This window comes from Lepisma saccharinum, chromosome 14 (genome assembly GCF_977018435.1).
Source record: "Lepisma saccharinum chromosome 14, izLepSacc3.1, whole genome shotgun sequence".
NCBI lineage: Eukaryota > Metazoa > Arthropoda > Insecta > Zygentoma > Lepismatidae > Lepisma > Lepisma saccharinum.
Window position 1 is genome coordinate 59,277,776 of NC_139242.1, and position 26,172 is coordinate 59,303,947.

Here is a 26,172-nt window from a genome sequence, read left to right on the forward strand (position 1 = left end):
AGAAAAATCCTAGATTTTGGGACTTCAAGACGAATTAAAATAACTCGCGAATGGAATCACGATAAAAAATTAAGATTCTCTTCGGTCTGTTATGTTAACAAAGCTTCACCAAATATCTCTACAAGCAGAAGCATTGTATGAAGCCACACCTTGTTAATGAGAGTAGAACACAACGTGAATTACCGGGGCGGTAAAGCATATGTGCATATGATCCATCATATTTCCATGCATCTGTGCATAATCGAGAAACAAAGCACTTAAACGTTATAATGCTACTTCCGCCTAGTACCGCGTTGCCCTTGCTCATTTTGGGTTGTGTTCTTCTTGCGGTTGGAGATTTGCCACGTTATGTACACAAGCGAGATTGTTGAGCTGATTAAATTGCTTGCAATTGGACCTCCGCGTGACGTAACTAGGTGGAATCATGGCGCACTTTAATTGGTTTTGCCTTCTGTGTGATCTTGATGCTGACACAAATGTGGAGGTAAGTTGTTTCTTTCTACATGGGTTGTGATACTCGGCGGGACGTTCTATGTTCAAAAGTGTGTCTGTGAACTTTCTGTAGGAAAACTTGATTCGCTGACCGTGCCGGCCGTTTGTGTAAAATAGTTGAATATTTCTGATACTAGTAGAGCTAAAGTGGTAAAATGTTGTGGAATGATAAGCCTATCAAGTAATAGCTCAAACATTTCTACTTTATTAGAATTCCAAATATTGTGACCGAGGTTCCATCTCTTGTTCAACATTTAAGTTTATAAGCGATAGCGAGAAATCAGGCAAGGCCAGGCCGGCTCGGTAGCTCAGTGGTTAGAGAAATGTCAACGGTATGCCAGAGACCCGGGCCCGCGTCATGGTCGAGTCTGCATTTTTCGCTGAAAATTTTTACGTAGTACATCTCCTGTGTGTGCCTAATCTACAATAATTAAAGTTTATGTTTAAACATGTGCATAATGTGAACAAGAGTAAGAAATCATTTTGTACCGATTCAATACAATTAAACTACGAAATTTTGAAAATTTTACAATGTTTCTCTTTACTGAACTGAACTGTGTGGGCGACAAACTAAAAAACTGAATTGTGTTACTCTATATGTATTAAAATCCAATTAAGATCAATATTGAATAATAATTTCGATTAAATTATGTCTACAGAGCGTCACTTCACCTTTTTCACGTGTTTATAAGTACTTTTTTTTTATAATGTCCTGAGACAAACTTTTCATCTTCCAACTGTTTATAATCCATGCTGGGAGATAATGGTAGTATTTTAAGTAATGCAGTTTTTTTGAGAAGTACATGCCCTTTACACTGTGTTGAAGATTTTAGTATCACCTTATTTTATTAATGTGTTGTGTATGTCCCCTTCGAACCTTGAACCTTTAACCTTTCTGAAGGGGCTCTTTACACACTTTTTTAAACTCTGAAGTAAAAATTTAGACAAGCAGATTTATGCTTATGCTTTGAAGGGTGCAAAATGTGACACGTCCTTTTCCATTGCACTAATATTATTGTTATTAATTATATTTTCTCTTGTACAAATGTTTATCGTTCTTTAATCTTAATTTCTGTAATTTACCTATCACTGATAATGTCAGGATAGTGACTAACCTGTATATACTTATCTTGTAAGGGCTGTTACCATGGCAATTACGAGTGTATTTTGTCTTGACTTTGAAGTTCGGGCTCGGTTTTTGAATAGAGTGATCAAGTTGAATTATAAGAAGTTTGATTTATTTGAGTAACATGGATTATATGTTAGGCATATAAGCATTTAGTTTCCAAAGAAGTAAAATAGACTTCCTTTTTCTTAGTGCAAACTTAACTTTGATTTTTATTTGACGAACTAACAGAGAGAGATTACCCCATGCCCTGAGAGGCATGACGCGAATGCTTTCGAGTCTTTCATGTGAACTTATTATTTGCTCTTTTAGTTAAATCATGATCTTTTAACTAAAGAACGTGTCAAACTGCCGAATTAGATATTAATATTGTAGTATATAATTGAACTATAGGAAATGGGTAATGTCTGTCACATCTTCATGTGTAGGATCAATCTTTCAACTCGGGGCATAGAACTCTGAGCATAGGGAGAATATCGAGAATATCTAAACGTGATTCTAGACTACAGAATCGCCAGATCTAATCCATCTGGGATATTGAACGAAAAAGATATATGACGTCACGTGATGATTTTTCTGAATGACAATAATGTAATGTTAGCAGTTTTATGCATTTAGTTTCCCACACATTGGGATAACTTTCGTTGAATTATCCTGGTAAAGACACTCCCGCAGTAACCCGTTTTGTGAGGGCGCCCGAACCAATTCGCACGAAAATTCCCGAAGACACAAAACTTAGACTGGCGTACCAGTATAAATTCTACCTTCGTTCGGCGTATCTTGCTCAGTGATCTAAACTTTCTCGCCTTAAAGTATACGCGTAACAGCTTTATCTGCCCTGGGGCATGACGGCGGCGCCTTAACCGTGCATTTCTTAATTAATAACGTACAATTAAGAGGGCCATTATTTCTCCTGCCTGGCTAAAACATCTGAAAACATTCATGAAATGCAGACAACTTCATATCGGAAGGAAATAAATTCAGTGTCCCCGCATCGTTCCTATATTATTGTGTACACAGTGGGATGCAAAAGTATTGGTCGGCAAATTGTCCATGGTTATTTTCATCAAGTCTTCTCTTGCACCATATGTGCTTTTTTTTAAATATATATTAGGCATGCTGGTGCAGAGGTTATCAGCAGCTTGTATGCCATTTTGTTTCAGTTCTTGAAGTTCTCATTGGGCCAAAAAAAAAAAGTTCACGAGCATGGTGATGGACAATTTGCTTGGTAATACTTATGCATCCCACTGTACAAACATATATTTCATACATAGACTTTCAAAGATTATAGTAAGCAAATTCAAGTTCATTTGCTTGGATTTGTGCAGTGAGAGGTTCAAAATTGAAGGGGGGGGGGGGAATTCCCAACGAAAAGGAAGAAAATCTCTGACCCAGTCTTCGTACATTGGGATGCATAAGTATTACCAAGAAAATTTTCCAACAACATGTTAATGCACTTTACTTTTACCCAATGATAACTTCCAGAATTGAAGCAAAACTCCAAACAAGCTGCTGACAACTTCTTCACCAGCATATGTATACACATATTACTTAAAACACACAGGATACAAGATAAAAATTAATGAAAATAGTCATGGCCAATTTACCGAGCAATAAATGTGCATCCCACTGTACAATAAGATTCCTTTAATAACAAAAAAAACACTGTAAAGGAGAAGGAAAATAGTGGTGAACAAGTTACCTACTATTAAATTTGGCACCGACTATACCATGGGATGCCTATAAATATTACCATGCAAATTCCTCGATCTCTCTTTAATTTTAAATATCTCTATCTTACATTCTATGTGCTTTTAAACAAAGGATATTGGTGTAGAGGTTGCCAACTACTTCGTTGGCATTTCGTTTAAATTCTTTGAACGTCACATAAACAAAATGAATGAATATGTTGATTGGCAATTTTCCTGCTATTACCTTTGCATTGGACTGTAAAAGTTCTTGAGGACGAAATATAAGAAGATATGTTTCAGAGAGCTGCATATTTAAAACTTCTGTGAATATTTTTAGTTCTTATTTTTTTTTAATCACATCCCCGCCACTTTGGTTAATGCAACAATGAGAACTATAGGTCAGGACTCGAACCCGAAACCTTACAGCGGAGAGACCGTGAATCGGCAACTCAATGCTCTGCAACAGAAGCGGCTACAAGATCTTTGATCTAGATTCTAGAATACAAGCGCGCAATACCATTACGTCACATACTAAGGATACCCGGCTCAAACTGTTTCTAAAAGTTTCTTTGTGTTTATTTACGTCGCTTTTCTTTTGTTTATTTATTTATTTATTTACCTTTCTCGGTTAAGAAATAACGACGATTCAAGCGCTTTTCGATCTCTTTCTAGTTTTTGTTTCAATATACTTAATGTAATCACATTCAATCTCAATGAGAGAACAACGGAAAATTACCTTTACTATCCAATCTGTCTGATATATAAAATTTTACTTTGATTGATGTCAAATAATAAGTTTTCTTCTAACAAACAGTACTCTGTAACCTTGGAAAGAGGAATAGTTCTTTCCTGAGCAGCGGCGGCGCCAGGATTAATCATCCAGGGGTGCTGAGGGGGTGCGAAAAAGAAATTTAGGGGGTGCGATGCTGAAAATAAAGGAAACCTGAAACACGCGTGGTTCTTTCAAAACTGGTGAGCAAGGTGTAAAAACTGTTGGGGGGAAGGGGCAGTTTATTTTCCCTTGGTAGATAAAGTTTAGCATAGAGCGGGGGCAAAAATAGCAAAATGAGCAAAAGCGGGGGGCAACTGCATCCCTAATCGCCGCCACTGATTAACATAAATTACTGACTGAAATGAAATTATGTGTGTGAAGTATATAACTTTAGATTGACATCTTATTTTCCAATTTTCCAGGGAAGCTGTACCCCCCCCCCCTCCGCATGTCCTCCCCCGGACGTCCATGATGATATGTATTAAGTCTTATAATCCAAGAAAATGGTCATACAGTGCAAACATTCAGATACACGTTGCAGTCTTATTGAACTATGTAGTGTAATCGAAAATGAAATTATCCTTGCCTTTAAAAACAATTTTTGAACCTTTTTAAATGTAACCAATGGAGGTACAAACTCGTACATATGTATCTTTCGTCTCCCACTTCAGAACAAAACGCAAAGTGAACAGCAACTTCGTCTTCGTTAAAATCCCTTCTGCCGCACTATCCCCAACAACGAACTATAAAATTTATTTGTGGACATTAGACCTCTTCCTAACAGTTTTTTGAAAAAGCCTGAAATTGTACGTTCACTAGAGATGTTACGTGGAACAAATACATAGAACGTATTAATAAGAAAACTACCCTTCACGTTACGTCTCGCATTAAATACAATTTCCCGAGCACGTCCTGGAGATATAGTTGACGCGTTTACTTGGCTAACGTGTAAGATCTGAAGCGAGATGCCGCCACGAACGTGGGTGGGGATAAACAGCGGACGAGTGGTTTTCGTCCAATCACACTCGACCTTCAGCCAATGGGCGCAATGTCATTCTGCTCGTCTACTCCACGTGGAGTTCTTGAGCCAATGGACGCAGCTGTCATTTTGCTCGTCTAGTCCACGTCGAGTCTCAACAGTGCGGTGAATGTGTTGTTGGAGCTGGTGGGCGCGCTCCGTCGACTACAAAGCCAGCCGCTCGTTAACGTAGCTAGCGCGTCGACTATACCTTTGAAAGCAGCTGAAATTTCTGCTTCAGTGCGAAGAAGAACAAGCAGGCGGAAATTCACCAGTTTATCGGCAATGCAAAAAGGAAAGAAGAAAAAAACATCTCACATTCAGCTATAGGCAATTATCGAAAACCAAACAGACCACTTGAAGAAACAAAAATAGAAATATTCAAAACAACAATGCTGACTAAATTTATAAGAACTGCCGCTGATCTTTACAGAGGCTGCCGCCAGTACAGGAATCGGCATCCCCCTCAATGCTTGCCTGTTGCTATAGCTATAATAACGGTATTACTTCAGTACCTAACATTCGGCGCTCAATATGACATGACATAATATGACACAATAGGGGTTAGTGTTTTCGGTTGAATGTAGGGGGTGCGGATGAAAATTAAGGGGTGCGGAAGCACCCCCTCACGCCCCCCTGGCGCCGCCCCTGTTCCTGAGGTCTTCATTCAAATACCAAAAGTAAAACGCTTACCTGCCTCTACAAAACTTGTCCCAACAATATATATTTTGCATAGTGTTGCCCACGAGACGAGACTTTGGCCTGTCTCGTCTCGTGGAAATGCTGTGAAATGTTGTCTCGTCTCGAAAATATTTGTTTGTCTCGGGACACATGATCAATCTCGTCTCGTCTCGAATTTTTAAAAGCCTGTCCGTCTCGTCCCGTGGGCAACACTAATTTTGTACACTTTTGTCCATAAAACAGGTTGACCGTCTTGACTAACTTTGCCCTTGAGCGATAACAAAGGCATTGTATTTCTTGAACCAGCAGAGTTCAGAACATACGACCTCTTCCTGTTACACGAAGTCCTACTGCGTCTTTTGAGTCACTTGCTTGTGCAAGCAGGTACTTGGTGTTCATGCTGGGCATAGTCGTGTCGCTTCGTGCATTGCTCAACATAATATTTCAACAACTCGCAGATAAACCGTCCAGGTTACTGGACATTATAGCAAGAACCCATGTTCTCGAAAGCCAAACACGAACAGTGCATCACACACTGATAAGAAAATGCCCTTTCAAACGATTCATTGTCCGATTCTATGAAGTGGCCAGGTGTCAACGCTCTCCGTACATATGACATCACATTCAGGCTATGAATGTGGCACCTGGTGGTGCAAGAATGAAACTTAAGGTGCATTGACACGAGCGGCTAAGGACAGCCTTAGCAACTTGGAAATGCATGCTAACAGCACCAAACCTGATCTGCCTAACCTATCAACGTGTGCATGTACTTAATTAAATAAAACTTTACTTGCCTAAACTATTTACATGCTTATTTCTGCTATTATATGCCTAACTGGATAGGTTAGGTAGGGCAGATTTGGTGCTGTTAGCATGTATTTCAAGTTGCTAAGGCAGTTCCTAGCCGCTCGTTGCATTGACCATACCCACTAAGCGAGCTATGATTGTACAGTGTAACCACTAAACTGAGGACAACTTTGTGTTGGCGTTCTTGCATTAGTTGCCCTAGACAGAATGTTCATAAACATAATTTTGTACATTATTTGTTCAGTCACCGGCAAAATTGGACACCTAGATCCTGACATACTCGTTTCCCTGCACGGCAATAAATGGATTTTAATAGTAAATTTTCAATAGCAACTTCTACCAGCGCCGTAGAATTTGGTAACACACAACGTTTCGCAGGGAAGTATTTCAGGATCTGTGTGTGTCATTTGTATTGTCGGTATCTGTACATCCATATTTCTGTATATCGAAATAAGGATTTATTCACAATTTCCAATATTTGGTCTAGGTGTATAAGGTAATGCACCGCAATGTTTGTTCTATTGATATGGGACCAAATGGTGTGAAATTATCCATTAAACGGCAGGCCCATATTTACAGATGTACCAGAATATTTTTCGTTTAAATATTATGAAGTGGTACTTCCTTTTTCTGGAATTTAGATATCTTTGTCAATCTTGGGGACTTTGCAATATGGAACAGGATCGTATGAAACGTCATACACGAGCTATCATGAGCAGCATGCCCACCCAAGCCATTATAATGTACAATGACTGACACTTCTGGATTGTAACAGAACCATTGACTTTTAATTGGATCACAACCCAGAAGTGGCCGTGACTGTACAATCACTAACATTCTCTACTACGAACAGAACTTGGCTGGATGTGTGGATCATTGTACACAGGGACGGCGCTAAAGGGGGCAAGGGGGACTGAAGCTCCCAAAAACCGGCCTTAGGCACCCAAGATTTTTGTAGTACGGTAGACACATTTTGACCGAAAACTTAAAATAAGTTTACATTTTCCATTATTAAAATTCCATTGAGGCAAGTACAATGTCGAGTACGTTTTCTAGTTCAGTTAGATCGCAAAGTTACTTTTAATACGATGTGTTCTAAAATGAAGGGGAGGGCGTATATGCAGATATACCTGGATAGCAGTGGTTACCATTTGATACTACATAATGGGCCAATCATGAGTGCCACCGAACTTGCTACGAAATCTGTTACCTGCCTCGTAGGTGGACGACGTATTCAGTGGCTGTGAGATTGTTCTTTAAATGTTGACATATACAGCTAAATGTGTACATTATTAGGCCCTATAAATCGTATTGCTATATTTCTGAATAAATCTAACAGATGTGTAAAATATTTTTAAGTAGGACCAACGTTCAACATCTAGAGACGTCAATGTTATTTTCTGTTTGTTAGTTCCCCATTCGAGTACCGACAATGGTATGAGTGTTATCGATGTTTTCTCATTGTTTTCATCGTTATGTTTATCTTTATCGTTGCAAATATTCAAGAGGGAGAAATAGGACGTTAAGAAATCAAAGAGTACACAAAGTAATTAATTCTTAGATATTAAGAATTGGAAATATTAAAATTGGACCTCCCCGCCCTGCTTATCTAGCAGCAAATCTGCTGCCTTGAAATTAAGGGGTCCTGGGTTCGATGTGGAGGCACATATCATTCAGTGGCTCGAATTCCACTATAAGCTGTAGGTCTCGTCCCAGTTAGCTTCTGTGTATATAGTGAATCTTAATACAAATCCAATCAGTAAACATTTTTACATATGATGCAAAATTCAGCACGCTTGGGCAAATTTCATTCTTCGCACGCCTAGGCCTACATGCTAATTAACTATTATTTGTGATGTTAAAAAATAATTTGCAGTACCGTCAAAGTGGCAAAATTGGATTTTGTGCAGTGCAGAAAAATCAATCTTTGAAGCACACCTCATAAAACTATTGATCCAACTCTGATCAATATTCAGAGCATAATATATTCTGAAATAAAATTATAATCTTCAGCAGTCACTTCTCTAACCAAAATGCCCAGTGCAAGAGTTGTCAATATATTTGTCTCGTAGTGGAGGTGAATTTGTAATGAAAATATTTTTGTTCCTTGAGAGTGGCACGTCCTAAGTGGACGATTTCTCTCACATCCTCCCCATTTTAGCCCCAAGTTCTGAATTCCAGTCGTTGAACAAGAAACGTAAGATATTTCATCATGGAAGAGAAAATTGTATCATTAATACAGTTTATATTAAAGTGTGTGTTCGCATATTTGATGCCTACTTTATTAAGTTAGTGCCACTTTTCTGAAGCATGAAAAGCTACAATCTTTATACGCTTCCTGCTGTTGTGATTTGGACAGTTTCGAGTCATGGCACACTATGAGGCAGAATGGAAGCCAAAATAAAGACCTTCAGCAGCTGCTTGCATTGATTGAAACATTCAAAATTTCCTTTTACGAACTTTATAAGCTTTGTGTTATTGAAATGTTCATATCCCCATCAACGGTTGCTTGCGACAAACCTTCGAAATCTAATTGGTGACGAGAGGTTGAGTGCTCTATCTGTTCTGTCCTTTGAAGAGCTTGCAAAATCTTTGGATTTAAAAAAGGTTGTAGCTGCTCATAAAAACAGACCTATCTTATCGTAGTTTCTTGCTGTGGCTCATTTTCTCATTTTAGCAACAAGTTAGTCACACTGTCTACATAGAAATAGTGTTACGTGCAGTATTTATACGAATATCCAGCGAGTTGATAATGTAATGAGTGTAGTTTCTATGGTGTATTTTGTACTCTTCACATGAATAGTAAAATACATATTATTTCACTCAATAATGGCTTAGGAAAGAAACAATATAATTATTGCATTTTATTTGACATAAAAGATTCGTGTGCCTAAAAGTACTTTTGTATATGATGGAACAAAATGCAACATCTAATTGATTTATCTTGAGTTCTGATTGTAAAATATGCAAGCGGTAAAATTATACCCTAAAAGTATGAAGTAAGTACAGTTCAGTCGGCATTAGTTAGCCCCCGAGAATTTGTCTCCGAAATCTGTAGCCCCCCCCCCCCTTATATTTCGGTCTGGCGCCGTCACTGATTGTACACCAGGTATTTCTGCCACTATACAAACTAATTATTAGGTTTAATTGAACGAGAAATTGAAATGTGATTTACATACAAGATTACGAACTTCTATAATCTAAGTATAAGTGATTGTTATATCTTCCAAAAGATATTCAATGAAGAAATTTATTTGTAGATATATTTTAGATACGATTCAAGTCATCTCCATGTTGGTTATGCCAACATTGACAACTTCCGCAATCTTACTTTTTGTATGGTGCTGCTGCACGACACTAAGATAACAAAGCAAATTATTATAACAGTTGGTTTCGTTCCGTGCTTTCTTTGCAAACTGTTCAATGCACGGTCATTATCTATTATACGCAGATCAACTGCAACTCTTCTACCCAAATTTCTTTTTATAAAACTTGGAAGACTTTGCATTCTTTAGACAATAAGTTGTCACTTTTCTGTTCGACCAGAAAGTTCTGGTTTCTTCTATTCTCTTGACAGTCACTGGTGCGTTTCACTAAGTTTTGTGGTTGTTGTAAAAAAGGGAAAAGAGGAAAAATGATTGCATGTTACATAGTGTATACAAAGAAGCAGGATTGGTTTCGTGGGAACTGTACATGATGCCACATACATAATGGTGGACTCTGGATATACAGCAGCTTCTATTTTCCAAAGTTTTTAATATGTTTAATGAGGCCTCTCTTACTGGCGATTATTAACAGTAATATAGGTCACATGAATATATGTGAAGTGATTAGAAATCGTGGAAAATTAATGAAAAGCTGTACATTGGCATAGGCGAAACTGTAGCACGCGAAGAAACTGTTCAACTCCAAAATTCCACGGTAAGAATTGAAGGACAAAACATTTCCGAGAAGTATCTTGATAAGAATAACGAGAAATCATCTTCATAGTGTATCCAACTGTTTCGTCCCAAGGAGCCAAGTTTAGTGTTTGTAGACCGTAATTCCAGCAGTTGAATGCTAACTTTTGGACAGTTATTGGGATAACCAGCAACGGCTGAAAATTATTCTTCCCTACACGTTTCTTGCGAATAGAAAATAGTGTGGACATACTTCTGTACGTGACGCCAACTATGAAGACTGTTGAGTATTTTGCCATACGACTGATGCGCTGTTGCTAAACCGAACTTAATTCTGTCGTCTGGTACATTCCTTGGGCAGATCCAGGTTGTAGCCTGGCCAGTGTGTCATCACTAGGGAAAGGATTCTTGTTTTATTCCTATTTTTTTTTTTGCTACATTCTAAACATATACTATTTATAGATCTTTGAGTCTCATGTACAAAGCACCCCTCCACTGAAATTCTACAGGACCTAAAACGCCTAAATGGACCATGAATTCCTATAAATGCCTAAAAGTTCTGTTTGTACCTGAAAAGCGCCTTTTAAATATTTCGCGTAAATTTAAAAATAACTTAAGAACGAACCTGAATTTCCAAAGCATAGACTTGACACCTTGAACGAATCCAAGCGGTAAAAGAAGCAATGCAACAGCAAAGGGTGGTGACCTTCCTTTGTGCAATTCCGCCATCTTCCATCCTGCGTCACGAAATTGGTAAAATGTGGAGTGACACTGGATGTGGCGTTCTCCGTTGTTGATAGGCCTAGATCATAATAGTCTTAGACCCATGTCCTAGGTGTTCTAAAACAATACTCTAGGGCACATGGAATGACGGTTTTGGTACAACGTTTTTCTTACAACATTAATAATAATCAACTCGCCCATCCTTACAGATCATTTGATCCAGAGAAGGCAAAAATCTGGCAGAAGTAAATTTTCATTCACGTGAAAACATGTAATGAGTGGCGCTTTTCTTTCAATGTGTTGCGATATATTTGAATGTGCAAGTCACTAATATCATTTTAAAAAATATGCATTTATCTGCATTGTTTTTGAGACATGTTCCTCCTGTACCCCTTCTACTGTCACACGTGCAGTAAACCCTTACCGGCAGGCATTACGTCATCATGAATGTTTAAAGTCTGATAACGAATTCCAAGGATCAACTGTTTTCCAAATTTACACGAAAGTGCGTGATGTTTGTAGTCTTCAACACACCTTTACCACGCACGCGTTTAAGCCCCGCTTACTGCTTAAGCATTTTCGAATGTTCAGAACCTGATTTACACACAACGAGTGTTTAAATGAAAACATCGTGGTTTGGCTCTTGTGCAGCGGAGAAAAGGGTACGTAGATATTCTTACGTTTCAGATAGCCTGTACAGGATTTATTTATTTTACTTTAGTTTGTGATGGAAAAGATTAATTAACAGGGCGTTCTAGAACAATTCGTGGCGACCCTTTTCTGGGCATTCAACTAGATTTCGTTTTCACCTACTTCGGGGTGCTTTCTGTACGTACACTGAATTTTCAGGTGCGGGATCCTAGACTCTTGGAATAATTATTCATGACGGATAAATATCAAAGTTCGTAACAAAATGAAGACCTCAAGAAAACCTCAAATATAATTTTATATATATATATATATATATACCATATGTATGTAATCTACGTATATACATCCACACTCATTTATACACACAGACAGACAAAGGTAAAGGAACATAGGGCGCCTGAATTTTAAAACTCTGTTCATGTTTTTTTTTAAATATTGAGAGTTCGTTTATGGAAATTTCCATTACATTTTCTTTTAAATAACTAGTACAGTATGCGTTTTTTAATGTTTGTGTGTTTTCAGTATCATGTGTATCATTATATCAGAATATACAGACATTGTAAATGTTTGCACTGTTGCTAGGTGAATTTTAAAATCTGAAGCGATATGGTAGAGTCGGCCATATACGTATTAGATTTGATTGATTGATTGAGTTGGCGTTTTAAGTCCACTTTATGCACAATAAGACTAATCGGGACTGGACCTACAGTTTTCAGTGGGGTCCGAACCACTATATACGTATTAGAATGTGTTGCTTAGTTATTCATGCTGTTACCATTTGAGCCTACTTTAGGAATTAATTACTTTTAATCCAGTATTGTCTTGTTAATAAATTAAATGGTTTAAGATCACATTTCATGGCTTATCTTAGTTGGTTTCATTACTTTGTTAGTCCGTATTTATTTTTTTTTAAAAAAAAAGCTGGCTGCTGAGAATAACGGGGTGACCCCTGAATTATTTTTAGTGTTGTCTACACCTGTGTGTGTGGAAGGGGGGGGGGTGCATAATGTGTGTGTGTGTGTCCAAGTCACATTGACTCGGAAGATTGTGTCAATTTGTGAAATTCTAATCTCTCTCTCTCTCTCTCTCTCTTTCTCTCTCTCTTTTTGCGGAACCAAGGCACGTGTCTTTTCAGTCGTGACCTCATTGGGGACGAACAGAAGAACAGTGTCCAAATCGACTCTCACATGGAGCAAAGTTCGTATCCATTTGCCTATTTAAATAACATTAACAAGGTGTTTTTTTTAACTCCACGCGCCTGTGTGTAGCTATAAATTTCAATTACGTAGTATTTTTATTTTTAGTTGTCTGTGTCAGGTTCGCATTCTTTTTTATATCTTTGTTGGAAATTTACAATTATTGTCCATTATATGGTTCTTTGTCAAAAATTCAAATGCGAAATTGAAAAAGAAACTTATAGTATTTTTTATAACAGACCTACTTTGCGGAAACATTTCGTGTAACCTTACAGTTAGCGATTGCGATACGAAGCGTGCAGAGGACATAAGATAATATATGCAGCAGGAAAGGCAAACTAAGTTAGGCGGTTTTCATTTAATAACTAATAAATTTAAAGAGGAAGATATTTAATTTAAAATAGGAAATGGTTATTTAATTCACGAGATCGTAAAACAAACTGAAACTCTACACATATTTTCGTAACATTAAGTAACCAACTATATGCGCCATAAAACATGTATTGATTTGTACCTGAAACCGTTTCGTAGGATACGTTTTTAATCTCTGTTCAATAGTTATTTGCTATTAAAAATATGATGCGTTGTTTATATCGCACTCGGCCGCCTTGTAGCGTAGAGCTTGCTTCTGATTTGTTACGCTACGCGAGATGCTAAGAAAATTAAGACCGATTCTAACTTAAATATTCTTATTGGGAAACCTGATGGTAAGAGACCTGTAGAAAGGCCAATATGAAGCTGGAGAGAGAACGTTGAGACGGACCTAAAGGAAATCCGTAAGGATGGAAAAGATTGGATTGATCTTGCCCAGGATAGGGGCAAATGGAAGGTTTGTGTTGCTGCAGCCAAAAAACCTTCGGGTTTATGAAGGCTAGAGAGTGAATGAGTTAGTGGTAGCTCTATCTGAAATAATCCATGGCATCAAAATATGAATTTTCCTCACTTTACACGGTAGAATTCTTCAATCGTAGTAGAAATATTAAAAATGCCAAGGAAAATCCTTTCGCCTAAAGCGGGTCTAAGAATAACTGACTTAACAAAATTTGACACATAACTGCAAAATATCTGTGAATATCAAATCTGATCAATTAGAGCCCGGAAGTTTGGCAAAATGCCTCTTTTTATCTACTGCATATATTGATAAAATTTTTCCGGATATACGGTTTTTATGTTGTTTCGAATGTTTTAGAAGCCTTTTCATTTTGCCTATTTTGCCTATTTGGGACCCCATTGCCTATTTTCAATTATAATGCCTTTTTTTGCCTTTTTCAATGAAATTTGACCATTTTTTTAAAAAAAAATATGTATATAAATTATTTTTCTCCCAAAAAAACGTTGTTGGCATTTATTTTTCTTCCGTTGATTGAGTGAATAATTTTCGCCTTATTTAATTAATATTGAACTCACTCATGTTTCAACATTGCTGAAGGAGAAAAGTGTGAGAAAAAAGTATTTCCTGCTGAGTTAGGATATTGCCTTCGGTTAACATTTCCTTGTGCATGATTGACTGCTGAAAACCTGTTGCAGAACACCTGCACAATTACGTCATCACGTCCAGCATCCATGTCAGGAGGAAACACGAAACAGACAGCACTAATGCCCAAGGGCCTTTGCATGGATTCCAAAATCAAGTTCTCTATCTTTAGTTTAGTTCTGCACTTTGGAGGGAAAGGATTTGTAGTTGTCATCATGCCGAAATTTAGTGTGCCATTAAGTGGTAAGTTACATGGTTACGTGCGTGAATTTGGTGAAAGCACATTTTCGACAGACAGTACTATTCTTCTCTGCAAGATATGTGAAGAAACAACCAACCATGAGAAAAAATACTTTGTATCTCAGCATGTGTCAACAGCCAAGCATAAATCTGCAGCTGCTAAAATGATCGGACAGAAGAAGATATCCCTAACTTCAACAGTGGGCACTTCATCCAACAGGCAATCTCAGTTTTCTCTTGAATTGTGCAAAGCTTTCATGGAAGCAGGAACACCTTTCTGGAAAGTGGAAAACAAGTCACTGAGGAAATTCCTGGAGAAATACACTAAAGAAACGGTGCTGTCGAAATCTATGCTGCGGAAAACATATTTAAGCGTCAGCTACGAAGAAGCTCTGCAAAGAATTCGTGCTGAAGTTGGTGAAAAGAAGAACTGGATTTCAATAGACGAAAGTACTGACGGTATGGGACGCTACATAGCCAACGTCATCATAGGAAATATGGAACCAACATGCGGAGAATCTTCGTCATTTCTTCTCACGTCAGAACAACTAGAGAGAGCCAATAGTTCGTCAATGGCTCAGTTATTCTCAAATTCCCTACTTCTGCTCTGGCCACATGGTGTACATCATGACGTGTTACTTTTTATTAGTGATGCAGCTCCCTATATGAAGAAGGCTGCCATAGCATTGAAAATGCTCTTCCCGAACATGCTTCATATCACATGTGTAGCCCACGCAGTGCACAGAATCGCCGAAGAAGTTAGTGTTGCATCCAGAAGTGGACAGGTTGATTTCAAACACAAAGAAAATATTTATGAAGTCTCCATCTCGAACCCGAAAATTTCAGGAAGTTGCGCCTGAGCTAGTTTACCTTCACAACCAGTCTTGACGAGATGGGGAACCTGGATATCACCAGCTATATATTATGCTAACAACCTTGAAAAAATCAGTGAGGTGATCGATGCTCTTCCAGAAAATGAAGCGGCTTCAATTCGTGAAGTTGAAAAAAAACAACTCCTGTGCTATTCAGAACTGAAGAATGAACTGTCGTTTATTTTTGCACATTATGGTGCATTGCCAGAGACATCCATGAAAATCTTCGAGGAATCTATGCAGCAGATGATGGACGTGCCAAGAGAAAAGGGGTCAGCTGTTGCGGAAAAGTGCAAACGGGTAGTGAGTGCAAATGAGGACTTGAAACAATTGAAAACAATTTGTGATATTCTAAAAGGTGAAAATGCTGTTACCGAAATGAGTCCAGCTACATTAGCTTATTTTATGTATGCTCCAATAACTTCTGTCGAAGTAGAAAGATCATTTTCTATTATGAAAAACATTCTCTCTGACAGACGACTATCAATGAATGTTGAGAACTTAAAAAAACACCTTGTAGTTATGTGCAATCAAGACGGAGAAAATTGAAATGCTCTTCCCAATGTAGATTTTAACATTTTGCCAGAAATTTTTTTAAAAAATAAGTGACTTCCAAATCTGCCTTTTTTCGGTTTATTTTGCCTTTTTTTCATTTTCAGTGCCTATTTTCCACATAATAAATGCCTTTTTGCCTGCCTATTTTAACGAAAATAAACGCCTTGAACTTCCGGGGTGATCAATAATTATCCAAAGTCATTTTCTGAGCTACAGCTTTGTTTTTAGATTATGTTTAAGATACAAACTAATTTTCTTCCCCTCAATCAAATAATATGGTTTAATATGAGGAAATTACGTGCCAAAATAGTAGAATTTGCATGTCACCTAGAGGTTAAGGTCATTAGTGTGTATAAGGTGTGTCACAGGTCAGCTATGAAATGAACATGACTTTTACTTCAGGAGACCTATTACAAGTGGAAACTCTTAATCTTGTTCTTGCTACTCATGGTGAGTGACGCTGGAAAGATCTACATATAATATGAGTAGTCACCACCTCCATTGCATCGTACCCTCATTTATTAGATATCAGCTACCAGTAACGACATGAAAGAACTCTTTTTTAAGTATCGTTCGAAAACTGTCATTGTGAATAATTCAACTGCAGCTGATTGAAATATCAGCGTCAGAAGTTAAATAGTCTTTAAATGTTTTCTAATTTTCCCCCTGGACATTGGCGTGCCCAGGATTTTTGAAAGGAGGTTATGTATACATTTTTAATTGTCAGCCCTCATTTTGCCATCATTTTATGCCTGACGTTCTTTTTTTTCCTAAGAAATACTGAGCAAGTTGGGGGTTTATGATCTCCACCAATCCCCCCTTGGGCACGCCACTGTAGTCCTGGAAAACCGTATTTATCATGTATCATTTGTAAAACAATTGCTGAAGTGTACTGTACTTCTAATAACCTTGGGTAGAACAAACTTTGGAAGCAAATCGGTTCTGTTTTGCCAGAAAGAGTGGCGTAGATAGAATTCATGCAGGAAGTAAGTTGCTACAGAAAGATATCGGAACTAAGAAGATGTAGGCAATCAATAATATAATTAGAACCATTCCAAGCTAGCAGTAGTGATGGAATGTGAAATATGAGATCAAATGAGCGCAAGTTGTTCTTTATAATTTAGTTCGATTTCTAGTAGCAAAAAGATCTTGAACAAATATTTGATATATTGGCTCTAATCTAAGCACAAATTTAGTTGTATATGAATTAACGTTTTCATGAACTTCAAGCCTGTTCTAGTATGTTTCCTTATGGATGTCAGGTATTAAACACAACAGAAAGGAATTTGGTTTATGAAGAACAACGTGTGGACAAGCATCATAATTTGTGTAAATAAATAACGCTATATTCACTTTTATAATGGATGATTGTTTGCCATTAAAATATCATAACATAAGGATTAGTTAATCATAAAGTAAGCATTTCTTCGTGAAGAAAAACTAGATAGAAAACCAAACAACATTCGTTCATGTATGAGCCACACTGCTGATTACGTTAAAATGTAAACGATTGATGGTTACTTAACAAGAAACTTGTGAACACGCAAAATGGTAGTTTTGGACAGAATATTTCGCAATCTGAGGTTGGTCAGGTATATGCATATGTCTGTTCCTGCTAGACAAAGGAATAAAACATTTTCGGTATACAGATGGAATCCATGTTGTAAAGAGACAAAGCCCCAAATGATAGAGTATACATTAGATTTGGACACTTGTGGCCCCATGGTACTGGATGCGTTATTGAAGATTAAAAATGAATGTGACCCAACGCTTAGCTTTCGAAGATCTTGCCGTGAGGGAATTTGTGGATCATGTGCCATGAATATTGGTGGTGTAAACACTTTGGCTTGCATTACCAAAATTGACCCATCGAAGAAACCACTGAAGATATACCCGCTGCCACACATGTATGTTATTAGAGATTTGGTTCCTGACTTTCAACATTTTTTCGAACAGTACAGATCAATTGAGCCATGGCTACAGAGAAAAGGGGTCGAACGACTCGGCGATCAGCAGTACCCACAAAGCATAAAAGATCGAGACAAACTGGATGGATTGTATGAATGTATTTTATGTGCTTGTTGTAGTACAGCGTGCCCTTCGTATTGGTGGAATGGGAGGAAGTACTTGGGCCCAGCCGTATTAATGCAAGCTTATAGGTGGATAATAGATTCGCGGGATCAAGCAACAGAAAAACGACTGAACAAGCTACGCGATTATTACTCTCTGTATAGATGTCATTCCATAATGAATTGTACAAATGTTTGTCCTAAAGGATTAGCACCTGGACAGGCGATTGCCCTCACACGTAAGCTTGTGTCTGGAATTGACACAAGACCGCAGCCTGACTTAACAGAATTTAAGGAAAAAAGTAAGCAGAAGAAGACTGTGTGTTGAATCACTATGCATGTAATACAACTATACAAATTTTAAAGTTAGGTACTTGTCAGCTCATGTCATCTACACCACTTTTTCTACAAGAAATAAGAGTTTGAAAGTAATAAGAAACGCTGTGCAACTCTAGTAGAAAGGAAAGTGCATGAAACTTCGATGAATGAACTCGGCAAAAATTAGAAGTGCTGTGAATACATAGTGCAAGGGATAATTTATTATCTATAGATCAAATTTTATGATACTTTTGGTTGTAGTAAATTCTTTATGTAATAACTATGTTTACTACAATTCTATAAATGTATATATTTACTGTTCGAATTGCGCTATACTTTACATTTGAGGTGGTTTTAAACATTTAGGGCCTATATTGCACAAGAACACAAGTCTTTATTTATACTCACACACGCTTCTCCCTTGCACAATATCCAAAGTAGTTTCCACCATTGGACAATGTAGAACTAATGTTCGCTAATTTCTTCAATTATATTAACGACGACGCCGTGGGTGAAACATTCTCCACAGATACGTATATAATTTGCTTCCGATTGATATAATGCTTTTGCAGCTTTTCTGCACTTTCAAATAAATTATAGTATTTCTCTTTTATTTTGTTTAATCCTGACACTAGAATGAATGCTGAACTGATGAGAAAATAACAAATGAATAATAGTTTAACAAACCTTCCAACCACGTTCTCTATATCACTATATATCAATATATGTCACTATATCAAAAAGCCAATAGATATACACTAATACGTTAATGCATATTTATGGAATACGCCCTGATATCTAGACAATGCAATGGCATGGCAGTAATCCTTCATCCACAGGAAGGGATATATTTTTATGACAAACTTCAGTCTGTCTCGCTCACATATATTAAACCAAGTAATATTTACAGCATGCGTGTGTGTGTAATAACGCACTAGTGATTTTATGAATTCAGACATTTCTAAAATTCAGAATTTCTGAAAGATTTGTATGACTTTTTTCGCATCCGTTCTTCGTTCTCTGTTAAACAGTTAGATGCGCATCTGTATTAGATTTCATAGATGGGGATTCAAATATCATGTTCTGTGCAAGGAGTAGAGTTACCTATTTTCTATTGTCAAAATAAGAGAGTGATGAGATATCATGACTACTATTAATGGAGAAGACATGTTTACTTAACAGAAATTTATTACATCAAACAAACAAAGAACTACAAAATGATTGCAGAGATTTTTATGTAAACTATAATTATTTACATCCATGTTGTTTTACCATGATTAAAGCAAAGCCAAATCAACATCAACAGATACGATGCGAACTGGCAGCGGAAGTTAGCCGGTATCGCTCGCTTGGCATAGATGAAACCGTGCTATGGATTTTAGTACATTGCAATATCGGTGGTGGAAAGTTCACGCAGAAAATGAGTTATTTTAAAATGCGCCACCTAAATAGCAACTTGATGCCATTTTCTGAAATACTCCCGGGTTAAATGGAGACAGTTTAAAACTGAGCAAATACGGGAAAGTTCGTAATGGGAACTGAAAAATACAGTATACTTGATGCTACGTCCCGTTAAGAAGTAGAGAAATACAAACATTTCTGACTGTACAAGTTTCATATTGATGCCCTTCCTCTTCGTGACTTTAAAAATTATAAGAAAAAAGTGCAACTGTTTTTCTTTGTACAGGCAGGAACAAAAGTGGGTTGAAATTCAGGTAACTGCAGTGTATGTTGTTTATACACGCTGACCCAAAAATGTATACACACTTTCAGAGCCCGTAAAACAATAAGTGTAGGCTTAAAAGAAATAAATTAGTCTAAATTTTTCGGAAAGGATTTTTTCCCTAACGTTATACTGAAAGTGCGAGAATATAAATAAATTTGAAAAACAGTAGAGAAGAATGTTTCAAAGCTACGTTGACTTACCATTACTTAAGAGAGAGGTTTGAAGCAGATACCGTGCGTCCATTTCGATCTGCAGCCGAGAGATCGGGAGAAGCGTGGCGGGTGGCGCTGACGGAGAAGCCGACATTTGCGGCCTGTAATGCCCGCTTATTTTTATAGACATATGCAGACATTTATATAAATATTGCAAAACGATCACTAACCTGTGTTATAACACGCAAAAGTTCTTCTGTAATTCATCCAAGTTCTGCTCTTATATACACAAATAAATACGCTATGGAAACGATGTTAAGAGCCACAGATAAAAAAGCATTTTAATCATGGTTTTGATCAGTAACGTCCTGCTTAAGTTTATATCCTTGAAAGAGTTTTGTGGCGATGGGAATCGTTTGGAGGTTTCGAATGTGCAACACTGTATCAGGATTACACTGCAGACGAAACCGATAAAAGTGAATGGTTTTCGTGAGCTTCCTCGCAATCCGAAATATCCGAGCTCGAGTTTTTTGTTCCTTCGCGACTAGAAGACAGAGTTGTAAATATAGTGGCGAGCAATGTAAACCAAGAGCGTGTTAATTTCGTACTGTGCTTAAGAAACCGAGAGAAATTGTTACTGGAAACGTAGGCCCAAAAATATGTTCAACAAGCAGCTCATGAGACTGCAATTGGTAATTTATTTTTGTTATCAGCGTCTGAAGTGAAATATGTTAGCTAGTTGGATGCTTGGCCTAGCATTGGAGTTGGGTAGTTTGGTATGGTGACAATGAGACAGCTGGGGGGGGGGGGGTTGTTCTGCGGAAATTTTGCTAGCTGGGGGAATACCATTCCCCTCACTTCGAGCACAGTATGTCATGCACCTAAGAAAAGTTTGGAGATGAGAATGGGTTTATTCCCAGCACGATGAATCATTTTCCAATTATATGAGAGCCCATCTGCTAACCAGATGGATTGGGTGAAGAGGCAGCCATTAACACGATCTTTGTTCACCAAATCAAACAAAATGAACTTTTCTCTACGGGGACACGTTCAAGGAGGGCTATCCAACGGGTGAACAGGGGGCGCTTGCAGCTCTGGAAAACTAGTGGTAAAAATTTTAACTTTCTCTACCTGGAAAGTAAAATAAATGTTATTCCCTTTTTCAATAATTCAAAGTAAAACATTGCCCTCCCTAGAAAAATGTTGTTTGCCCCGGCTTGCAAAAAGTGCCTCGTCCTCGTATAAAAAGGTTTGTTCACCCCTCCCTGGAAAAGTCTGGGAATACCCATCCCATGCACAGGTCCAATATGACATGGTACAGCAAGCAAAAATCACCGAATTGAGAGCAACCGTAGAAAGATGAATGGCCCAAATAACAAACGAAACCATTAATGCTTGAAAGTTCATTGATCCATATTATCAAAGTGCGTGGACCAGAATCATCATCAGATCGAACACCCCGTTATTTCTTTTTAAATCCACATTTGTCTTCCTTAATTTAGATCATAATACTTATAAAAGGTGTCTCTAGGTTTTGTCATAATTATCCAAAGTGTATTATACATTTTATGGAACACCCTGTATAACTCCTATGTACTTTTGATGGTGATGTACCCCCTTCGTGCAGCAGAGAGGACAGTTACGTTTCTGCAGAGAAGATACGCATTCATTGTTGAAGACCACACAACCATTCTATTTACTATTCACGTCATGGCTCGTCACCTATGCAATAGTTCAGGAAGTTCTAACTTTCTGGCAATGCACCTTGGTTTCATTAACGAAGTACCTCAACCAAAACGGTGATTGGCCGGCCTTCGGATCACGTTTCGTTCGAGATTAAAATCTAGTAATGCGCACTGACACAGGGGGTTGCACAGAAGCAGTGAATCTGCTGGTCAGGCTGCCTCTGCGATGTTTCATGTGAGTGACAGGGCTCCTTCCTATCACAATGAAAGCACTGCTTGGAAGGCATCACAGTACTGTGTAATCGTTGCAAGGTAAGACCGTGAAATGATATGTAAATGTAGGTATTTTTTGTGGTTATTTCTCCTTGCTGCTTCAATACTAATGGTATGTATGTTTGGGGCTTCATAGATGGTAAGGTAGATTACGTCGTTTGGTTTACCTTTCAAGGAATTACTTCCTGTAAACATGGCGTTGGAAACTCAGGTCATACAGTCACGAACAAAAGTGTGTTTTAACTAGTTGCAGGATATTTGTTTCCTCTGACACTATTTTTATATGGTAAGAGTGATATTGCTCTACCAAGAGGAAAAAAAACCTGGTGCTGTCGTTGAATTTCCAACCCTAAGCTTGCAAAGTGATGCAATCAGCTGCTTGCCATGTAATCCTACCCCTGCGTTGACAAAATATTCGGCTATCTTCAATACATTATTAGTGGTGTGTTTGTATCATGAAGGTAGAACACCGTACACAACTGAAACAGAGATGTAATATTTAACATTGTTGAATTTTTTGACAAGCCAGCAAGGGAGGGAAGTTATATGGCAATACAGGGGCACTCGGGCAAAAGCGAACGGGAACATTTTCGCCTGTATTGACCGCGAGAGGAGCAGACAAATGAGATGACTGTCCATTTTAGTTCTCGATTTTTTTAAAACTCTGTTGCCTTACAGGATGCGTGAACAACTCGTGGGCACTTCTGGAGGCTGTCGAGTCCGAGTGATCTGTGCAAGTTTCTCGCCTGAACAATGTATTTCAAGGCTTCCTGCCTCGCAGTGTTGCCAGTGTGTGTATAATTACGGTGCCTGTCCGTAATTGTATGTGTGTTGGAATGCTAAGTTCTATAAAATGTTATCGGCAATATTATTTTTTGTTGTTGTTTACCGATCTAAATGTGTTTCACATAATTTGAAATCTTCGACGAAACCTGTAGAATCTTAGTTTCTTACTTCTCCCTCTCCTAGAGCGGAGGGACCTAGTTCTGTCACTTCTGAATTATTGCCTTAGCGTGCGCAAAGAAACAGATATTGATGAAGAGAACACGGTGAACTTAAGCAAGACAGAGGTTCAAAAACAGTTTGAGACGAAACTTCCAATTTTATAAAATTTCCAGAGCTAACCTCGTGTATTTCCTGCGTAAATCACTGGAAAAATTGCTCCCTCCTTTACGCCATTGTTCACTCAGATTCTCGCGTGCATATGAGAGCGCTCTTCCACAAATAGGGCTTAGTTGCCAGGCCTAGTCACAGCCAAGAGAGCAGATGACAGAACGGGGCTGTGTCAGTGAAAACCAACAACTTTGTCCAACTGGCTACCGCCGTTACCAAACCTTGCCGCATGTTAGGACTTTTCCCCTATAGCCGTGCGCAGACCCTCTGATTAAGGGGGCCAAAGTCACGTTGAAAGTTCAGTCGGAGAAGGAAAACTTCATCCAATCTCGCCACAAAGAAAGCCACAGGGAGAGAGAAAATAACGGGGGAGGAAAACAGAAGATACAGAGAAATGAAAACAGTGAGACAACACACGGCCGCGCAGAGGGAAGGAAAGAGAGAAAAGAGAAATAAATAAGGAAGCGAAAGGAGAAAGATAGAGACGAGAAAAAGAGAGAGAAAGAGCGAAAGAGAAGGAAAGGAGCGTGCCTGAGAGAGTGTGTGAAAGAAATACAGAAGCCGGAGAGATTGAAAGAGGAAGGAAAACAGAGGCGAGAGATAAAGAAGCAAGACGTAGAAAGAATGAAAAGCTAAATTGTAAGAGGAAAGAGAAATTTAGAAGAAAAGCATGCAGAAAGAGAGAGAAGGAAGGAAGATGAAAAAGATCGATAGAGAGAATAAAGAAGAAACTGATAGAAAATGGGACGATGAACATAGAAAAGAATTGGTTAAGAAGAAAGGAAGTAAACGCGAATGAGAAACGTCAATGCTAGAAAGAAGATACAAGGAAAGGAGGAGACAAGAGTTACAAATAAAAGGGAGGAAGTACAGAGAAGTACGGGTATTGTCCTTATTCCAAGGTAGGTCTAGTGACCCCCTTGCTTGCCCCTCCCTCTGGACGCCCATGAGCTCTTGCAGTGCCAGATGTATAAACTGCAAAACCCCGCAGTGCGGTAAGGAAGCCTTCAGGGAGCCCTTGCCATGCCCCTTTATATGCTAACATAAGTATAGGTAAAACAATGAATTTAGTAATTTGTCCAGCACCGCCTCGGCTCACTACAACGCCAGAGGTTCCGGGTTGGAATCTACGGCCTGGGCATGTGTGTTCCTTCATCAATTTCATCCTATCATCACTCATCCTCATCGTCGTGATAGTGAAATAAAAACTACGCTTAATAAGAAAAATAAAATATTTCCAGTGTGTGTGTGTGTGTGTGTGTGTGTGAGAGAGAGAGAGAGAGAGAGAGAGAGAGAGAGAGAGAGACTGAAACCGAATAATAGCAAAAGTTCGACAAATTATGTGCTACTTTTGAGACACCGTGTGTGTGTGTATATATATATATATACAGGTATATATGCTGATCATTGTTTTTAATATTGTGGATGTAATGTACTATTTATTTTATTTTTATCACATATGTGCAGCATGTAAAAATCTTTTGTTCTTGTACAGTGGGATCCACTAGTATTACCCTGCAAATTGTCCATGACTATTTTCATTAATTATTCTCTTACATCGTATGCGTTTCTAAGCGATGGATTTTTATGTATGCTGGTACAGAAGTTGTGAACAGCTTGTTTTGAGTTATCTCTTAATTCTTGAAGCTCTTATTGGGTCAAATAAAGTGCACGAACATGGTGATGGACAATTTACACGGTAATACTAGTGGATCCCACTGTACTGTAATTCTTTGTATACCATAGCTACCTTTATATTTTCATGTATCTGAACGAAATCCATACCCATGAAAAAATGGGTCAACGGATGAATAAAGATAAAGATAAGAATTAAAGTACCGGCACCTTTCTTCCCAGATAAAAAAAAAATGCACTGCATATAAAGAGATTGCGCACACTCAATCGTGCAATTTTGGAGGTGTGAGGAGACGGCGAAAGACAATTTGGCTTTGAACCTTCCCGAAATGAACAAGACTGAACTCCTCTCTCTCTCTCTCTCTCTCTCAATGTATTACTTGGTTTTCTTTCTTTGAGCGCTCTTTTAGTGTTCGTCTTGTTCTGTTCTGCAGAATTTGTGACTACAATGAAACTCGAGCAGCGTATCGATCTGAAATTGAAAATAAAATGCTACATAATGTTTGCAACTGTTGAATGAGATGTACAGGTACAATGATAATGCAATGTCACTTATGCGAGTTTTGGAATGGTGGATAGGGAGGGAGTGAAATACTTCCAAAGTCCGGGACTTCTCGCGACATCGAAAACCGAAGACAACGTTGCGAAAGATTATGAAATTGTTCGGGAAGATCGACATTTGAGCATTCGAATTCTTGCTGAAATGGTTAATATTAATAAATAGACAGTAAGACAAATCTTGTATGGCACATTGAATGCGAAAAAGGTCTGTCCAAACGTAATCCCTACAAACCTCTAGGGAACAGACCTACAACCGGAAAAACATTAGCCGATAAGTTCTCCCCAGTGTTCGAACAATCTCTCCATTCACCGGATTTAGCATTTTGTGACTTCACCTGTTCCCGAAACTGATAAGTGCGTTAAGAAGAACTCTTTTAAGGCCGTGTCCCAAAGGTGCAAGACCGTACTTGAAGCGAGCATCCTCCGAGTATGGTCTTGGAGTG

General features: G+C 38.2%; 1 protein-coding gene and 1 pseudogene across 3 annotated transcripts in view; both read left to right on the forward strand.

The window, feature by feature from the left end:
* Positions 1–26,172, forward strand: part of LOC145998927 (sodium-dependent nutrient amino acid transporter 1-like) — a 137,734-nt gene that overhangs the window by 82,443 nt on the left and 29,119 nt on the right. The window contains exon 1 of one of the 3 annotated variants that reach the window (XM_083135719.1): positions 11,767–11,871. The exons of the other annotated variants lie outside the window; for them this stretch is intronic. Coding sequence (XP_082991845.1) covers positions 11,830–11,871 — 42 coding nt within the window. The 5' untranslated portion in view covers positions 11,767–11,829. Of the gene's footprint in view, positions 1–11,766; positions 11,872–26,172 lie in introns of those variants that run through there. 3 annotated transcript variants of the gene reach the window in all.
* On the forward strand, positions 17,708–18,695 carry LOC145998562 (succinate dehydrogenase [ubiquinone] iron-sulfur subunit pseudogene; annotated as a pseudogene).